This window comes from Syngnathus floridae, chromosome 15, assembly GCF_059516105.1.
Source record: "Syngnathus floridae isolate MCC-2025c chromosome 15, RoL_Sflo_1.0, whole genome shotgun sequence".
NCBI classification, from domain to species: domain Eukaryota; kingdom Metazoa; phylum Chordata; class Actinopteri; order Syngnathiformes; family Syngnathidae; genus Syngnathus; species Syngnathus floridae.
This window is the reverse complement of record NC_142427.1, coordinates 9,220,142-9,236,684: the sequence shown is the minus strand read 5'-3', so window position 1 is coordinate 9,236,684 and position 16,543 is coordinate 9,220,142. Positions and strand designations below refer to the sequence as shown.

Genomic DNA, 16,543 nt, shown 5'->3' with positions numbered 1-16,543 from the left:
TCGCATACAGAACAATGTCGGGCAGGGCGACCAGTGCAGTTCTGCTTCAACGCCACTAGGAGCGCTGTGATATCACGAAGACAAAGAAGCGGAAGAAGAAAAAGAAAAAAAGAAGAAGAGCTGCCGAAGGATGAGAAGGATGGCTTCAGTGGACTCAGTGAAGCTTGTGCTTTTTGCTCGCCTTTTTCCTTCTCTTGTGTTTTTGGCAATTTTGTTCCGGAGCTCACTCGGCTCGGAGTTGAATTTTGTCACGTGCGGTTCTGTGCTCAAACTTCTAAACGTCAAACACAACGTGAGGCTTCACTCGCATGACGTGCGCTACGGCTCAGGTTAGTCATTAAAAGTGCTCTCCAGCGTTTCATCCGAAAAAGTCACTTTGTGGTCACAAATCTTCCGAACTGAGAAGACGACAAAAAGTCACCCGCTCTGATTCCTATTTATTTGTCAAGTGCCATTATTGACCCTTTGACGCTTGAATGATTTGCATGACGTGTCCAACCAGCGTCTTTCGCCGACGTGTTTCCAAGATAACGCTGGAAGAACATCGCAGTTCGTCCGATCACTTTGCTCTGACGTGTCCTATGTGTGTTGGTGCGTGACCCAGGAAGCGGGCAGCAGTCGGTGACGGGTGTGACCAACGTGGAGGACAGTAACAGTTACTGGAGCGTGCGCGGCACCCGCGACGCCACCTGCTTTCGAGGAAACCCTGTCAAGTGCGGTCAAAACATCCGTCTGACGCACGTCAACACGGGACGCAACCTGCACAGCCATCATTTCAGTTCGCCGCTGTCCTCCAACCAGGTGGGGGCGCCCTAGAGTCGCAGTAGACTGCTTCACTTCTCATGCCACTAATTGTATTGGGCAAAGTCTCAATTTAAAAACAGAAAGAAAAACCTTTGTTGTTATGCGGTATGTCTTAACAGGAAGTGAGCGCTTTTGGCGAAGAGGGTGAAGGCGACCATCTGGACGAGTGGACGGTGGAATGTGGCGGGCAAGCGTGGGAGCGTGCTGAGGCTGTACGCCTGCGCCACAAAGCCACCGAGGCGGCGCTGTCAGTGACGGGCGAACAGTACGGGAGGCCTATCAGCGGCCAGAGGGAGGTCCACGCCATGGCCGGCCACGGGCAGCACAGCTTGTGGAAGGCCATGGAGGGTGTCTTCATCAAGCCCACCGAAGGGCTCCCCGTCGCTCAGCGGGACTACACGCACACCGAGTTCTGAACGCCTCCCTCGTCAGCGCCAAACTTCCTGTCGCCGCATTGTTTCGGCTTCACGGACTTCCCGTCACATGGCAACTTCCTCTCGGACGATGGGTGCTCTTCAGTTCAAAACATTTGCACCATTCGGGAACTAGAGTAGAGTGGAATGTCAATCGGATTCCAGTGCATGTGTGTGTGCACACCCTGATATTTATTGTCATTGGTGAGGCGCATCACAAATAAATCTTTCAAATTCAACTTTTAAGATTTGCAGCGTCTTTCATTTCTATCTAAATGTAACCAAAAGGAGGGGCAACTTTCTTACCCAAACGAGACTTTATTGCATAAAGGTGGTTTTCTTTGCACATTTTCCCAAGTTGGAGCCGAGGCGACCGCTACCATTTTATTCCAGGCGGGCTTCTCTTGCATATGTGGACAAGCCACACCTTGTAGGACTGGCAGCAGCACCAAATCCAAAGACTTGTTACAGCTGCCATCCCTGAAAGTTTGCCTCTTCGAGCGAGCGCTAACCACGTCGTCACATGCGATACATTCCTTTATATATTAATCTATCTAAAAATCACTGATTTTATTTGAAATCAACTCTGATTAAAAACTCAGTAAATAATTGCTCCATGCGGATATAAATTAGCATTTTAAAAAAAATCATTACTAACTCTTCCGGGGTCACTCAGACGTGACAAACATTCAACGTGGAAACAGCGTTTCCATCACATGACACATTCTAGTTGTGACATCATAATATTAGTCAACTTAACTTGCACTTCTCAAATGGGCCACCAGGAGCAGCGTCGTCCTCCCAGACTAAGCAGCACCACCCCGACCACCTCATCCATCCTGCTTATCCTCACGAGGGTGCTTGAGCCTATCTCGGCTATCTTCGGGCAGGAGGCAGTGAACACCCTGAACTGGTCGCTAGCCAATCACAGGGCACACGAACATGCATACATTGTGTGTATGTTGAAGCACACGTGACTCATCTTATGGTGTGTACTGCTGAGATGACCTAGATACGCGTGTACGCACACACGGAATTGCAATGAGATGCTCCTCCGGAACCTTTTTTTTTTTTTGCACCAAGCATACATCAGCTCTTCTCTGTCCTCGTTTCAGCACACGCGTAATGTTGCTGTTGACGCTTTGCTCATTGGGTATGTAAGTGCACATGGTTGGAGAAGATGAGAACATGTTAGCATCCTTGAGGAGGTGGCGATGAGTTCCAAGCACCCAACGATTGTTTTTGTTCTTATCTTTGTTTTCATTTTCATCAATTTACATTCCCTCAAAGTGTCCATATTTTCATTTGTTTAAAAAATATGATGCCAACTTTCCGGTAGGAAATGAAGGAACATCTTGAAAGCAACACAAGGAGATAGGTGGTCCGCTCCTGAGCCCAAAGAAAGAAAAAGTTGACAGACCTGCCGGGATCCTTGCGGGCGTACCCACGAATGCGTCCGTCACAGTGAAGAGTTTTCACTCCATGCCGTTGCGCAACATCTGATTGGCGGCAATGAGCATGACGCTGATGATGAAGGCCATGGCGAAGGCGCAGATGAGACTTTTCCTCACGCACGTCTGCCGGTTCTTCTTCTTGGGATGCACTGAAGCAGCGTACAAACATTAGCACTCCAAAAAATGACAATTCTTAAAGGAAAGAAAGACGCTGACCTCCCTCGTACTCGGGACAGCTTCCCGAGGTTTCGTTGAGGCTCTCCTCCTCGGTGATGATGATGTTCTCGATGTCCTTCATGGTCAGGTGATCGCGGAAGGCGTGGAAGAGAACTTGCTTCAGCTCGTCCAGAGACAGCTGCTGCATGTCGAACTGCATACAAGATGACTCAATTGAACGGAGTGAGCTGAAATGAAACGAGGAGGAAGAATCGACGATGACAAAGATTTCCCGCTCACCTGCCAGAAGATGCTGTCGATGGTGTTGCCTAAGAAACCTTCTCTGTTGTCCGACGACAGCAGCTTTGGCCCGAGTATCGTCATGAACTCCTCAAAGTCCACCTGACCGTCTCCTGCATGCACAAAGTAGGAATAGAACTGGCCTGCAGAAACATCAAGAGATGTCCTCACCGTCCATGTCGAGCTTCTGCATGATGATGGCGAGCTCCACCTCGCTTGGCATGTACCCCAACGAGCGCATGGCCATTCCCAGCTCCTGCTTGGAGATGAAGCCATTCCCGTCACGGTCCAGCACACGAAAGGCCTCGCGAATCTCTGATACACAACCACACACAGGTACACACAAGTGTGTGGGTTCATTGGCACACAATTAACATGCACTCGGCATCCACTATATTAGGAACACTTTGTGTGGCATCCATTCATTTTCAGGGCTGGAGCCTTTCCCAGTCCCCACTTTATGGGGAAAGCCTGTATGTGTGTGTGTGCGTGTGATTGATGAAGGGCCTGAAGCAGCCTGAGAGCGGCGGGTCCACTCGGAATGATTAACAAGCTCAGATGATCCTTGAAGAACCTTCAGAAGCCCTGGAGTGGTTGTGGAGAATGACACGCCAAAACAACACAACGCCATGTCGAGGCACGCCGTCAAGGTCAGCGACATCCACAATCACAAATGGAAAGAAGAAGATGATACCGACTGACCTCCAAGCTCCTCGGTGGAGATGCTGGTGAGCTTGAAGGCGTCGTCGCCTTCCGTGAGGGAGCCGCTCAGGTAGTTGTCGGGATACAGGAGGCCCGCTCGCACGTGATGAAACGGCATCTTCTTCCTCCTACACACATGCACACGCAGGATGTAACGTGATGAGATGATCATCACCCGACAAGCGGATTGCAGCATCGGGCATCATCACATCGGAATTCCAGCGGACGCTAAGCGATAACAAATGTCAACTTATCATCAAGCAATTGGTTGGTGTACCTAATGAACTGGCCACTAAGCTCTAAAGCATTGCCGTTGCGCGCATAAGATACAGTTAAACATTTCTTTAAATAGCACATGAATTAATAAAACATCATTCTGAACACACACACACACACACACACACACACACACACACACACACACACACACACACACACACACACACACACACACACACACACACACACACACACACACACACACACACACACAGAAACAGCTTCAAAGTCACACGAGCACACACACAACAGACACGTTGCTGATGTACTAACCTTTTCTGTCATGGGTGACATTTTGGACTTGTGTGTGTTTGTGTGTGCAGAGTATGTGTGTGTCTCACACACGATCAACTCTGATTGCCAAATGTTTACTTTTTTTTTTTTTGGACCATAAGTGGTTGCAACATGCTCACTTATTACAACTGATTAGTTTGACCTTTTTTTTTTTTTTAAACTTATTAAGATGAAGCTTTTTTTCTGATGAGATTGCAATCATAAACAATTTGATTAGCTTGTGAAGAGATCCACTTTATTATTCACAGTTTGAGCTTTAAACAGACCGCATGATTTTTTTTGGGGGGGGGGGTGAAACCCAAGGCCCACGGGCAACATCTTATGTTTTTATCCGGGCCCATTTTTAGAGAGTCGTTTATCTCTGCACACACACACAAATATTGTTTTGATGATGGCTGTTTGCCTCACAACAGGTGCACAATGTGTGTGTTTGTGTGAGCGGGGGCTTGATGCAGCCTACCTGCAGCGCGTGGAGTCAGCCGACCCCTTTGAGCCGGTCCCCCCGCTGGGCGTGCCGGTCCCCGGCTGGCGATGGGTCTAAAGGAAGTCAGGACGCGGCGGGAGACGGTTGCCGCTCGGGTCCGTCTTCTCGTGCGCACGCCGCTCATCCGCACACGCGCGTCCCACTTGTGGGGGCGATCCGTCAATCAAACTCAACTGAATCAATCAATCAAGAATCCAAAGCGCCGCCTTCTCGCTTACGCCCACACGTGATAGAGAGACGAATGTCCGGTGCGTTCATCAGACGTCAGGAAACACCAACGCCGTGCACGGTGAGAGAGCGAAGCTACACTCGGTGTTGTGTGCCGGGGGATGCCTCAGACTCTAAAAGATGGAGAGAGAGGGAGAGAGAGAGAGAAGGAGGGTGGGAGGGAGAGGAAAAAAGTCTCGGTGCAGTCAGCTCATCCTTCCCGCCAACACAACAGTTGTGTTCACCTTTTGTATGTCGTTACAACTTGATTGGTGGTAAGGGTCGAGCACGAGGTCCTACAAGAGCCACATCTCGTCGGGGTTCCTGCAGGTCCCCCTGATTCAAACCATCAAGCGAGCCAAACCGGAAAACGATTTTTTTCTCGTTTTTTTTCTGGACCTTCACAAGTAATCAACAGTTCCTGTCTGATACCGACGGCAACAGGCCGGCGGGTTTTACGACACGCCGATGAGAATTTACACACAACCGTCCTCTGCTTGTTGTCGCTGTAATATTAGTTATGTGCATACACACACACACACTAAAATGTGTCGTAAACACACAACATGGCGGAGAGCTGGAGGTAAACGTTACGGCTTGTCCTGTGAGGGTTGAATCTGCAGAGCCTCATGAATAATGCAAAACACCACGTTCACATTCGTTCCCCACTTTTTGTGTGTGTGTGTGTGTGTGTGTGTGTAAGCAGAAGCAATCAAGGAGAACACGAGGACACTGCAACAGACTGCTAACTACCAGCGACCTCCGCCAAGGCCCGAAAGCGGAGGCAGATGGTCGTGGTTGCTAACCTCCTGCGAATTGCGCAATAACTAGCATAAGAGCAGGTTGATGACATCATGGCCCAACTTGCTAAGACTTTTTTTTTTTTTTTAAGTCGGAGTTGAAAAGTTCACCAAGCAAACAATGGCGACCTCATGAATATTAACACTTTGGTCTCGCTTCCGCTTGATTGCTTTTTTTTTGCTGTCAATATTGATTTGAGACTTCTTATTTCAGCATCCGACCCCGCGGTGACCCCGAGGACCGAGTAGGTCCATCTCCTCAGGACACAAATACTTCAATATGCTTTTGTCTCCATGGCAACAGGCTGCTGATGTAAAATAAATGATTGCAAGCAGATCAGCCCTGTAGCAGCTGTCACTCGTAATATTGCACTTTTTGTTATCGATGACATCATCTCGTTTTAGCTCAATTAACTCTTCCTCATTATTTTCTCCTTTTTAATCTTGAGCCTTGTGGCTCATTCCAGCTCACATTGGTCTCCATCTTCTCTCTCGCCTGACCTCCAACTCCCCTTCCTTCTCGTGCATGCTCCCTCCCAGCGCATCATATCCAATCTCGCCGTCTTCTCCCAAACTTGCCCTCCTCCTCCTCCTCCTCGGCTTCACCTCCTCATTCATGCCGCTCGCGTCCCGTCGCTAAGTCTGATTACGTTGCGGAACTGAAGGGCGCACACACATGCAGAGGTGAATCCATGCTGAGCCATCACGAGTGGCGTGCGGGTAAATGAAAGCAGATGGAAGTGCGTGTTGGAGCACACTGAGGGGAGGGGGGGGGGGCAACGTGACACCTGAGGACACATCAAGGACGTGAGATCTTATTGTCCTTCCACGTCAAGCGGGACACAAAGAGTCCGCCCGTATGTTTGTCTCCCCTTCGTTCACCTCCCGTCTCCACACGTGGCCCGGCTAAGTGACAAGAATATGAATGTGAACTGTTGCCATGGCAACACAGCAGCTTTGTGAGTCATGGAGGCAGAAAAGGATGACAAAACAAACCTTTCCCTCTTTCCTTTCCTCCACATTTCAAACTGCTTGGGAAGTTCACCACATCTCCTCTTTCTTGTCCTTAACCATTTCCTTCTCTACCTTTCCTCATCTATATCACCACCTCCCCTATGTTCTCCCCAAGCCCTTTCCAACCCACTTTCCATTCCAGCACTGTTCTGCAGCCCCCCCCCCACCCTGAGATGTAAGAAAGGAGGTCACACGGTTGTCACGAGGGGGAGTGCGTCTTAAGATTTTTTTAAAAACAGCAGCAATCATAATATACCCATTTTTTTTTCTAATTGTGACTAAAATTGGATTTGAAATTGAGCTCCTTGAAGGTTGGGTGGTCCTTTCAGACTTTTCTGTTGAGCAAGGAACTGAATAACGAGAAAGGAAAAGGATGTGAGGCGGCAGAGACGAAAAAAAACGAGGCGACAGGCGGCGCATTGTCACAAATTCTTTTGAAATGCTGCGTATGGTAAAAAATGCTTTGCAAAGAAATTCAGTCATTCAAAAGTGAGTCATCAAGTAAAAACACAACAAAAGGTCGCCGTAGTGTTAAAATGAAACAAAATTTAGTAGCAAAACTGAATTGTAGCAATAAAAACGAGGTGGCTGAGTCCAGAGTGTCGATGTGAGGTCGTGCCGACGACGATAAAATGGCACCCGTCGATCGAAGATGAGCGCGAAGGCAAAAATCGTGAACCCGAGGACGCGTGTGGAGAAGACGAGCGAAAAGGGAGGAGGGGCCAACGATGATGGAAGGAGTTGGCGGCTGTCTGGTACGAACGCCGATCAAATACAACAAAAAGGCACCTGTCCATAAAGACTGGAGAAAATCCCCAAAAGTCTTTTGGTGTCCCACGCGGGTCAGCACCGACCCTCTCCTTGCTGCTCTTCCTCAAACCTCCTCCAAGAAGGCCATATGAGACGCGTAGGCCGCGTTTCTCTGCCCGAGACGAAACAGAAGACGGTCAACAATTTGTAGCCAATCACAATTAAGGACAGTACCGTGTGCTCTCACACAAACATGGTTGCTTACGTTGGCGTGAGGAATGTAGATGGGTTCCGGCATGTAAGCCCTGGCGTCGTGCAGCGTGTACACCTGCTCGTGAGGAAGGTGAGAATGATGATGAAGATGCTGCTGCTGTTGCTCCTCCAGCTTCAGAGACTCAATCTCAGTCTTGAGTTCCTTCAGTTGGTCCTGAAGATGTTTGCTCTTCTCCATGTACTCCAACCTGACACACAGACACTGTGTCAGACACACGAAGAAGCAAGAGGAGAGCTGAGCGTACGCCTGACCTCTCGCGCTCGATCTCCATGGAGAGCCTCTTCATGTCAGAGTCTTTAAAGTCCAGACGCGACGACGTGCCTTCGTAGGCCGGGTCGGCTTCCGGGGGCGCGGCGGGCGTGGCGGCGGGAGTTGAGGCGGGTGCGGGAACGGCAGCGGAGGGAGGAGCTGAATAGGCCGCAATCAGCTGAACACAGAAGAGCGGAGAAAACAAACCTTTGACCCCGATGCTTATTTGTCTATACGTGCTCTCCGCGTACCGGGTAGGTGGTCTTGGTGATCTCCAGCAGTTTCTGCTTGGCCCTCCTCTCGGCATCCCTGGCCTCGCTGAGGTCCTGCTTCAGGTGGTCGGCTTCCTTCAGTCTGCCGGCGTCAGCGGAGTGAGGACGGGAAGGACGGGCGGCGAAGCACGGCGGGCTTACCTTCTCTCCGACTGCTCCACCAGCTTGACAGCCAGCTGCTCGGCCTCCCTCATCTTCTGCTCCATCAGCCTCTTCTCCTCTTTGGTCTTCATGGCGTTGACCTCCAACCTCTGGCGCTCCTGCTCGGCCTCGGCCGCCTTGTGAGCCAGCAGCTTGGCTTCCTCCTCGGCGATCTGAGCTTTCTCCGCCAGCAGATCGGCCGTCTCCTCCGAGCGTAGCTGAAGGACGAGCCCGCGTTAACTCAGGGTAGCAGGCAGGCAATTCTCCTCAGCGTGAAGCTCACCAGCGCCTCGTTGGCCAGACGCGCCTCATCCTGCAGCTGGAATAGCCTCCGTTCCATCTCCTCTTTGGCTCGCTCAGCCTCCTCCCGCATCTGCTTCTCCCGCGACAGGATCTGCCGTTCCATCTGGAGGAAGAAGGTGAGAATGTCAGAGCGACTGGCTTCCCTTAGTGTGCCCACTGCAGCCGGCTGACATTCTCACCTTCTTGCGGGCCTTCTCCTCTTTGGCCTGCGCCTTCATCTGCTGCACCTCGATGGAGTCCACCTTCCTCCTCCGCATGAACAGATCGTGGTTGCCGATGCACAGCTGCAGGATCTGAGGACCCAAAGACAACGTCAAGTCTCGACGGGATCTCGCCGCCGCACGGACTCACCAGCTTGTTGACTCGCAGCTGAGATGAGTAGAACTTGAAGACGTCTTTCTTCTTGTCCAGAGGCTTGATGGTGAACTGCAATGGCGAACGGCATTGTCACAAGATGAAACGCAAAAGGAGGAGGAAGAAGCTCTGAAGGTGTTTGCCTCTTTCTCGCTGTAGGAGATATTGCGAATGCCGCTCCATGGAAAAGACTTGTTGGGGGTGAGCTTGCTGTTGGGGCTGTAGATGTGAAGACCCTGCGCGTCCACGCCCAGCAGCAGGTCCGTGTCGCGCTTGTTTTGCTACAGCCGAGAAACCTCGCCAGTTAGCGGCCATGCACCTGAAGAGACGCGGCCCCCACGAGAGCACTCACGGTGATGTCGAAGTAGCTGACGCCGTACATCTCGAGGTCCTGAGCGATCTTCAGGTATTCCATCTCCGCCTCGTCCCTGCCGGGAATCACACCGGCGTCAGCAACAACATGGCCGATCGGTGTCCGTGCGCCGAACGTTACCTGGCGATGCCCCGGTGCTCGGCGTACCAGGCCGTGATCTTCTCCTCCCACATGTCTGCTGTCATCTGATACTGCATCAGCACCTGATATCAGGACAAAAAGATTTTATTGAAACCAGTACGACACTTTATCTTTGTCCATCACTTACTGTTTTGGGAAGAAGTTCATCCTGCGCCAAGAAACCCGGCTTGTGGAAGTTGGGGTCGTAGTCGCCGTACTGGAACGAGTAAAGGGGTGAAATTGTCCGTATGTCGTTAAAAAAAAACGACGCAGCGCAGTAACTTTGCTGCCCTTACTTTAGCTTGGACGGCATACGAGGCCAGAAGAACAGAAGCTTCGGGAGAGCAGAAGATCTCCTCATCCAAGATTTGTTTTTTCACCTGAAACAAAAGCAAGTCGGCATCAACAAAAACTGCAAATGAACTTGAATTGACTTTGGGGAAATAAGCCCCGCCTCCTCTAATAATAAAACTAGTCTGTTGAATATTTGTGGAATATGACCGAAGCAGCAAAATGGAGCCATTTTGAGCCATCTCAGGGGCAGCCACAGAAAATGACATCACAGCGCCAAAGGGCTCGGCGTGCCAACGTCAGGTGAGCAAACCCAGAAAACAGGTGAGCCGTGACGATGGTTAGCTGAGACCTACTGAGCGGCCAACGCTTACTTGCCAAGGAATCTAACACTTCTCTGAGGAATTCTGGCTGCCCCCTTGGGACGGCTCCGAAAGGTCGTGTGTTGCCGCTTCATTCATATTGCACGATGGCAATATTCGACAGTGCTTAGACCCCAAGGGGGGCTGCAGAGAACATCTTCTTGTCAAGATAATTTTCACACTTCACTTGCGCTTTCGATGGAGAACCTGTAAGAAGAAGAGGTGCTGTGTGATTTCTTGGACGAGCTCTTCCTCAACTTTCTCTGGAAAGAATTTGGCCAGGAAGTGAAATGTGATGGGCGAGTCTTTAGGAATCTCCTGGTCCAAGACCTGAAGCGGGAAATTTTAGTTAAAACTATAAAACAGACACTCAAGTGTCCATTTTTATGGTTCCTTTTCTACACTTACTCGTTTGTCAGGTTTGAGCCACGCATAGGTGCCCTTCACGGTGCAACGAAGACCGAAGAACCAGGTTTCCCTCAAGCCCACCGTACGACACACTAGGTCAAACAAGTCTTTGCCTTTCCACTTCACCTGAATAACACAAACACAACATTTGGAGCAGCCAGTTGAGATGTTTAAAAGATTTGTGTCGTCATACCTCACAACTGAATTCCATCTCAGCATCCATGGTGGTAACTTTGACTTTGAACGTCTTCGGCGTTTTCTTTTTTAAGCCTAAAATGGACATTTTAGCTGCGTTGCTGTCAGGGAAACCTGCAGAAAAGCAAAGAGTTTTTTTTTTTCAGCATGTTCACGCCTCAACAACACTAACACAAAGATTTTCAAAAAATCCATCCATTATAATCAAAAATACACAAAGCTCTTTACCAGAATGAATTTCTCGATGTTTCTGGCGGTTGAAAGGGACTTTTGGCTTGTTGTTGTTGGGCGGCTTGAAGCTAAGCTAACTTGCTTTGAAGCTTCGAGCACGAAAACTCACCGAAAGCGACTCAAACAAGTCGGCAACTTTTCGCAAGACTCCATCACTAAACACGAACATGAATTAACTACTTATCTGCTTGAGTTTCCCTCTTTCCACAAAGTACCTCAGAAAATGCGTGTTAGCTGCTTGTTAGCTAAAGTTTAGGGCAAGCAACAAGCTTGTTTTGAAAAAGAGAGACGAGAATAGAAGACGCCCTCTACAGGCAGTATAATTACCTACAGGCTGCAGCTCCGAAAAAATGCACATCCATAGACATCATATTGAAATAGATAAAGCTTCACAGGCGCAATAAATAATCTATCACCCATCCTATAAAAGTGATGTGTGGGTTTTGGTGCCTATGTATCTCTTTCTGAAATAAATTTGTGTGTGAATGATAGACATGACCTGACGTTTGTGCACTTTTTGCATCTTCATTCTCTGACTCTGTTGACTCATTTTTATTGGAGTCCACGTATATGACACATTCAATATGGCGGACGGGCTGACATTCCAACGCAACAGCTAGTTCATAAAGACTGAGTCTATTGCCCTTGGCTGTCCCTGGTGCGCCTTCCTCAGGTAAAGTTGGTAAATTATTTATGGTTTTACGTTGTCATAACTACGCTACACTAATTAACCCTCTTTTTTTGCACAATAACAGCTTAAGTAATATCAACAAGTAGACGTTCTGTTCGTAGGTAAAGCACACGATAACAGCTTGCCTTTTGTGTGTTTATGACGGCACATATGTTGCACTCGGACGTCATGTCGTGTCGCTCTTGATAGGCTCGTGCACGATGACGTCCGCACGCACGTTTGAAATGGCCAGAGACGTCATCCTGTCCTTGCACAAAGGAACCTCTGGGGAGGAACAGATCCACTTCTACAACCAGTGGGCCAAAACCTACGAGCAGGTCTACAATGCAATCACTGTTTTGACTCGAATTCATTTAACTTTTAATTCCACCCATTAGCGTTGCCCACAACTTCTGCAGAAAACCACACCAGCCGCCCCTATTTCAATATTTTTTTTACAGTTGACTGTTATTTTTGGCATCCATTCAACAGGATGTTGAACTTATTGATTACCGTGCGCCCAGTCTGGCAGCGAGCAAAGTCTCCGCCCACTTCAGCGGAGAGCGCCAAGCGGCAGAAGTCTTGGACCTGGCCTGCGGCACTGGCATGGTGGCCAAGATGGTGGGCATCCATGAAGAGATCCAGCGGACTGATGTTCACTAAAAGTTCAAATTCTGTACGTGTGGTGCAGATGAAGTGGGAAGGATTCGAGCGCTTTGTGGGTGTCGACGGCAGCGAGGGCATGCTGCATTACGCCCGACAGAGCGGCTTGTACCAAGACCTCAAGTTGGCAACGCTGGGAGATCAACCAATTCCTGTCCCGTCAGGTAACTGTCCATCCATCCATGACTTTGGCTTTTGGGCTACTAGTGAGGCCATGATAAACAGGTGATGACGATAATCCAAAGACGTGTTCTTCATCTATCCTCGTCTCCTAGGTTCTTTTGACGTAACGCTCATGATCGGCGGTTTAAGTTCAAGTCATATTCCAGTGAAGGCGATCCGGGAGTTACCGCGGGTCACTAAGCAGGGTGAGGACACACTGGAAACCATTAGGAGCTTTTCAGGTCTAAAGCTAACTTCTGACCTCACAGGAGGCCTCATCTGCATGACCACTCGGGCTAACCATGACAACTTAGAGTACAAGGCAGCCTTGGAGGTCGAGATGAAGCAAATGGAGAAAGAGGGACTGTGGCGCCGCGTCGACGTGACTGTCGTGACCCAATTTGAGCGAGGGGTGACCGATCTTGAAAAGGCATACATTCCTGGAGCCATTTATCTTTTTCAAAAGCTTTAACAGCTAGCTTTGAAGCTATGAATACAATAACGTGATGCTTGTCTGCATGTGCGTATTTCTGAATCAAAAACTTTCCATGAAGTCAAGTTGTCCCTTATTTGATTCACGTCCCTGTGACTGGCTGGCAACTGGGCCTAGTCTGGTGGCAAGCTGGAAAAGAAAGAGCTGGGTGAAAGCGAAAGTTGACCAAAGAAACTATTTTGACATCTCCAAACGTAGAAGAGCAGTAGGGACTTTGATGATACCAACAAAAGGTCGGTGTGAATGGAAGCAAAACATGCCGAGTGAAACCAACTTGGCTTCCACAAATACAACAGAGGACTTTCTGTCAAACCCGTTTGACCGGCCGCAGGCACAACTCGTCAGACTTCAAGCAGCCATCTTCTCATTATATTTAGTGGATTACATTTAAAATACAGTCACGACTAAAAAAAAAGGTTCAAAATGATCACAATTACATTAATGATTACTACAAACATTTTACACAAGTGCAAATACGTGTCTTAGATGTTTTGGAGTCTTGGCTGGGAAAAAAAATATTCAGAGGTTAAAAGATTCACATTCTTATTCCTACATTAAATGGTTAAACATGAAGTCAGTTGAAGGCAGAGTTGAGGTCATGGGTCACAGAACACAACAAAGACAGATTGAAAAAAATATTATCACGAGTTTGGTTAAGCCAAAGTGCACAAGTCCACATCAAAGCTAGGATTCTGACCTTATATAAGAAAGTTGCTCTCATTCTTTGGAGTGGTCCAGATCTTGGATATGTCAGGTCAGAGGTAGGTCCTTGTAGGATTGGAGGATGTATCTTCAGGTTGGCTCCCATCAGAATCCAAAGTCTTGCGGTTCTTCTCGTCGGGCTTCAGCTGAGACTTGTCAGATGGCGCTTCGCTTTGCTCTGAAGGCGCAGAGTCCATTCGCATCAATTGAGACTTAGTGGAGGACTTCTCCGAGTTTTGTCTGCCGTACTCCCAAGGGGTCCCGACGGCAGGCTCGGACTTGGCGGAGGCGGGCTGATAACTGGGAGGCCCGCTGAAAAGGGTCCCGCCGCACCTCGTGGCCGGAATCCTGTGGAGTGACCCGGTGGGTGAACGGACCATCAGGTATCGTACGGACGGGCTCTTGTCAGCGCTACGTGCTTCGAGGGGGCAATTGGAGCTGATGAAAAGCCCCCCTCCGAGAATGAGCATGATGGCCGCCCCCCAACCAATGTAGAGGCAAGCGCCGAGTTCACGCCGCTGAGCGTCAATAGCGGCGCTGTAGAACTTGCTGACCACGGCGCCGGCCACCCACGAGGTGGGAATCAAACACAGCACTCCCGCCAGGATCAGAACAGCCCCCGCCGCCACCGCCACCCTCCCTTTGGAGCCGGACCCTTCCCGATCCAGGAAGCGGGTGCACTTCCCCCCGATGAAGGCCAGCACGAGGCCCACGGCGCCGATCAACACCGCCAACACGATGAGGGCGCGGGCCGCCTGCAGGTCGGCGCTCAGCGCCAACATGGACTCGTAGGGCTTGCACTGGATTTGACCTGTGCTCTGGACCACGCAGGTCATCCAGATGCCCTCCCAGATGGTCTGCGACGTCACGATGGTGCTGCCCACGAATGCCGTCACCCGCCACATGGGCAGCAGGCAGCTGATGATCACGCCCGCCCAGCCCAGCAGGCACAGGCCGCTGGCTAGCAGCTGCATGCCCGTCGACGCCATGGCGACCACCTGCGACACATGTGGGTCAGATGGCATTCGCGATGACAGCAAAGATCACAATGGCTCATTTCTTTTCCACAACATACCTCAAAAGAATTCTTCTCCTTCCTGGTCAGACTTGTTGACTGTCCACATGTGACGCACGTTCTCCTCTGGTGTTTTGTAGTTCGAAGCTCATCCGGGAAGTCGCGGGCGGCCCTCGCTTGGTGTCACCTGAGAGATACTAAAGTGAAGGTAGATGCAGAAAACCACACCTGCTCTTTAGTGAGGCTCAGGGGGCGGAGCCTCACATCACTTCCTCTTCCCTCCCTCCGAGCGTATGCGCATTAATTCAAATGTTCTAGCCTATGATTGAAATGTCTTGATTTAAAAGAAAAAAAAAAGTAATTCTGTAAAACAAAAAATGCAGTAAAGCTGACAAAGAATTTTTATTTACAAACTGATTTTTGCATTTAAAATTATATAAAAACAAAATACCCCAATGTAGACAAATGTTGAAATTTGCAGGCCATAGTTGTGATGTGACGTACAACAAGAGCTGACGCCTTCCTTAAGATCAGAAGCTTTTCTATCCACTTGCCATCTTCTGGGTCATGGGGTGGGGGGGTATTCGGGATTTCTACAAACGTCAGAAAAGCTGCCTCCATGCACGACCACAAAAAGAGTCCACACGCACGACAACACTCCATCAGCACGTGTAGACGGAGCATACAAGCACGCCACCGATGATGAGCAGCGCTCCAGAGGTCCAGCCCACGTAAATGGAAGCGCCCAGTTCGCCGCGCCGCTCCTCGGAGGGCAGCGGGTCGAAGAAGCCGGTGATAATGGCGTGGGCCGACAAGCTGACGGGAATCAGGCAGAGGACACCAGCCACCACGAAGATCACACCTGCTGATAGCCCCACGTTGTTCTTGGTGGGCCAGTCATGGCGGAGGAAGGTTGTGCAGCGGGCGCCCAGCACGCTCAGGCCCAGCGCCAAAGCGCCCACCCCCAACGACACACACACCTGCGGGAAGGTAGCTTCAGATTGATGCCATTAGAAGACATCACGCATATACGCACCAGTGCCCGGGAGGCCTGCAGGTCACGAGGTAGAGCCAGGACAGAGTCGTACGCCTTGCACTGCGCATGTCCCGTGCTCTGGATGACGCAGTTCATCCACAAGCCTTCCCAGAAGACCTGCGCCGTCACGATGTTGGAGCCCACGAAAGCTGACACCTTCCAGGCGGGCAACGCGCAGATTAGACCCGTGCCCAGTAGACCAAGCAAACCCAGCAGGACACCTACAAGCTGCGTCCGCATCTCGATTTTTGTCACGCCGAGATGACGTTCACACACCCAAGCAAGGCAGCTTTTCGAGACACCCGAACGCAAACAAAGCCGAGGGGGTGGAACGATAGATCACCTTTCTGGCTCGACCTGATTCCTCAGAAAGAAGAAACGCGTAAAAGGAAAGGAAAATTAGAGCATCAAAATATTGATCTAATCGCCTCAAGAGCTCCCCCTTCTGCATCGGGTTGCTCATTGCAAGCATCTTAGTCGCGCAAACCATGGCTCAAGTGTCTCACCTTGTGTGGACCTGCAAATATTGACTCAAAGTGTTTTAGATTTGAAAATACCCCTTCCAAAAACAG

At 49.9% G+C, this 16,543-nt stretch overlaps 6 protein-coding genes across 9 annotated transcripts; 2 read left to right on the top strand and 4 right to left on the bottom strand.

Annotated features, from left to right (window-relative positions):
• Positions 1 to 96: 96 nt before the first annotated feature.
• On the top strand, positions 97 to 1,456 carry sdf2 (stromal cell-derived factor 2). Its single transcript, XM_088399315.1, has 3 exons — positions 97 to 329; positions 605 to 801; positions 924 to 1,456. The coding sequence occupies exons 1-3, from the start codon at positions 131 to 133 to the stop codon at positions 1,218 to 1,220; spliced, it is 693 nt and encodes a 230-aa protein (XP_088255441.1). The 5' UTR covers positions 97 to 130; the 3' UTR covers positions 1,221 to 1,456.
• Positions 1,457 to 2,545: 1,089 nt separating this feature from the next.
• On the bottom strand, positions 2,546 to 7,174 carry caln2 (calneuron 2). The gene is made up of 6 exons (XM_088399320.1): positions 4,863 to 7,174; positions 3,830 to 3,957; positions 3,299 to 3,442; positions 3,128 to 3,240; positions 2,888 to 3,041; positions 2,546 to 2,820 (listed from the first exon to the last, which is right to left on the bottom strand). Exons 2-6 carry the CDS (start codon positions 3,945 to 3,947, stop codon positions 2,693 to 2,695), a joined length of 657 nt encoding a protein of 218 aa, XP_088255446.1. The 5' UTR covers positions 3,948 to 3,957; positions 4,863 to 7,174; the 3' UTR covers positions 2,546 to 2,692.
• Positions 7,175 to 7,324: 150 nt separating this feature from the next.
• Positions 7,325 to 11,113, bottom strand: nf2b (NF2, moesin-ezrin-radixin like (MERLIN) tumor suppressor b). Its single transcript, XM_088399287.1, has 16 exons — positions 10,998 to 11,113; positions 10,805 to 10,930; positions 10,604 to 10,726; positions 10,040 to 10,123; positions 9,892 to 9,960; positions 9,744 to 9,826; positions 9,603 to 9,678; positions 9,394 to 9,531; positions 9,248 to 9,322; positions 9,076 to 9,189; positions 8,877 to 8,999; positions 8,594 to 8,811; positions 8,432 to 8,534; positions 8,183 to 8,358; positions 7,923 to 8,118; positions 7,325 to 7,829 (listed from the first exon to the last, which is right to left on the bottom strand). The coding sequence occupies exons 1-16, from the start codon at positions 11,085 to 11,087 to the stop codon at positions 7,782 to 7,784; spliced, it is 1,842 nt and encodes a 613-aa protein (XP_088255413.1). The 5' UTR covers positions 11,088 to 11,113; the 3' UTR covers positions 7,325 to 7,781.
• Positions 11,114 to 11,810: 697 nt separating this feature from the next.
• Positions 11,811 to 13,278, top strand: mettl27 (methyltransferase like 27). Of its 3 annotated transcripts, XM_088399317.1 has the most exons (7): positions 11,811 to 11,903; positions 11,986 to 12,022; positions 12,111 to 12,238; positions 12,393 to 12,521; positions 12,592 to 12,727; positions 12,839 to 12,931; positions 12,995 to 13,278. In XM_088399317.1, exons 3-7 carry the CDS (start codon positions 12,122 to 12,124, stop codon positions 13,195 to 13,197), a joined length of 678 nt encoding a protein of 225 aa, XP_088255443.1. In that variant the 5' UTR covers positions 11,811 to 11,903; positions 11,986 to 12,022; positions 12,111 to 12,121; the 3' UTR covers positions 13,198 to 13,278. The 3 variants fall into 3 exon arrangements, with proteins under 3 accessions (XP_088255443.1, XP_088255444.1, XP_088255442.1); XM_088399318.1 differs by lacking the exon at positions 11,986 to 12,022 and having other exon boundaries at positions 11,867 to 11,903; XM_088399316.1 differs by having other exon boundaries at positions 11,893 to 12,022.
• A 287-nt stretch (positions 13,279 to 13,565) lies between these two features.
• Positions 13,566 to 14,909, bottom strand: LOC148386444 (claudin-4-like). Its single transcript, XM_088399307.1, has one exon. The coding sequence runs from the start codon at positions 14,907 to 14,909 to the stop codon at positions 13,974 to 13,976; it is 936 nt and encodes a 311-aa protein (XP_088255433.1). The 3' UTR covers positions 13,566 to 13,973.
• Positions 14,910 to 15,491: 582 nt separating this feature from the next.
• LOC148386443 (claudin-4-like) lies at positions 15,492 to 16,488 on the bottom strand. Of its 2 annotated transcripts, XM_088399325.1 has the most exons (3): positions 16,197 to 16,488; positions 15,972 to 16,127; positions 15,492 to 15,915 (listed from the first exon to the last, which is right to left on the bottom strand). In XM_088399325.1, the coding sequence occupies exons 1-3, from the start codon at positions 16,209 to 16,211 to the stop codon at positions 15,598 to 15,600; spliced, it is 489 nt and encodes a 162-aa protein (XP_088255451.1). In that variant the 5' UTR covers positions 16,212 to 16,488; the 3' UTR covers positions 15,492 to 15,597. The 2 variants fall into 2 exon arrangements, with proteins under 2 accessions (XP_088255451.1, XP_088255450.1); XM_088399324.1 differs by having other exon boundaries at positions 15,972 to 16,488.
• Between the last annotated feature and the right edge of the window lie 55 nt (positions 16,489 to 16,543).

What these genes read in the sequence shown, in the direction of transcription:
- sdf2 (XM_088399315.1), top strand. Translation starts at nt 131, where the DNA reads ATGAGAAGGATGGCTTCAGTGGACTCAGTGAAGCTTGTGCTTTTTGCT. An exon ending in TGACGTGCGCTACGGCTCAG is followed by an intron (nt 330 to 604) that starts GTTAGTCATTAA and finishes TGCGTGACCCAG; the next exon opens with GAAGCGGGCAGCAGTCGGTG. An exon ending in CGCCGCTGTCCTCCAACCAG is followed by an intron (nt 802 to 923) that starts GTGGGGGCGCCC and finishes ATGTCTTAACAG; the next exon opens with GAAGTGAGCGCTTTTGGCGA.
- caln2 (XM_088399320.1), bottom strand. Translation starts at nt 3,947, where the DNA reads ATGCCGTTTCATCACGTGCGAGCGGGCCTCCTGTATCCCGACAACTAC. An exon ending in CTCCACCGAGGAGCTTGGAG is followed by an intron (nt 3,443 to 3,829) that starts GTCAGTCGGTAT and finishes GTTGTGTATCAG; the next exon opens with AGATTCGCGAGGCCTTTCGT. An exon ending in TCGACAGCATCTTCTGGCAG is followed by an intron (nt 3,042 to 3,127) that starts GTGAGCGGGAAA and finishes TCTTGTATGCAG; the next exon opens with TTCGACATGCAGCAGCTGTC.
- nf2b (XM_088399287.1), bottom strand. Translation starts at nt 11,087, where the DNA reads ATGTCCATTTTAGGCTTAAAAAAGAAAACGCCGAAGACGTTCAAAGTC. An exon ending in AGGAGAAGGCCCGCAAGAAG is followed by an intron (nt 9,000 to 9,075) that starts GTGAGAATGTCA and finishes TTCTTCCTCCAG; the next exon opens with ATGGAACGGCAGATCCTGTC. An exon ending in ATGGAGATCGAGCGCGAGAG is followed by an intron (nt 8,119 to 8,182) that starts GTCAGGCGTACG and finishes TCTGTGTGTCAG; the next exon opens with GTTGGAGTACATGGAGAAGA.
- mettl27 (XM_088399317.1), top strand. Translation starts at nt 12,122, where the DNA reads ATGACGTCCGCACGCACGTTTGAAATGGCCAGAGACGTCATCCTGTCC. An exon ending in GGGCCAAAACCTACGAGCAG is followed by an intron (nt 12,239 to 12,392) that starts GTCTACAATGCA and finishes TCCATTCAACAG; the next exon opens with GATGTTGAACTTATTGATTA. An exon ending in ACCAATTCCTGTCCCGTCAG is followed by an intron (nt 12,728 to 12,838) that starts GTAACTGTCCAT and finishes CTCGTCTCCTAG; the next exon opens with GTTCTTTTGACGTAACGCTC.
- LOC148386444 (XM_088399307.1), bottom strand. Translation starts at nt 14,909, where the DNA reads ATGGCGTCGACGGGCATGCAGCTGCTAGCCAGCGGCCTGTGCCTGCTG.
- LOC148386443 (XM_088399324.1), bottom strand. Translation starts at nt 16,211, where the DNA reads ATGCGGACGCAGCTTGTAGGTGTCCTGCTGGGTTTGCTTGGTCTACTG. An exon ending in TGCAGGCCTCCCGGGCACTG is followed by an intron (nt 15,916 to 15,971) that starts GTGCGTATATGC and finishes ACCTTCCCGCAG; the next exon opens with GTGTGTGTGTCGTTGGGGGT.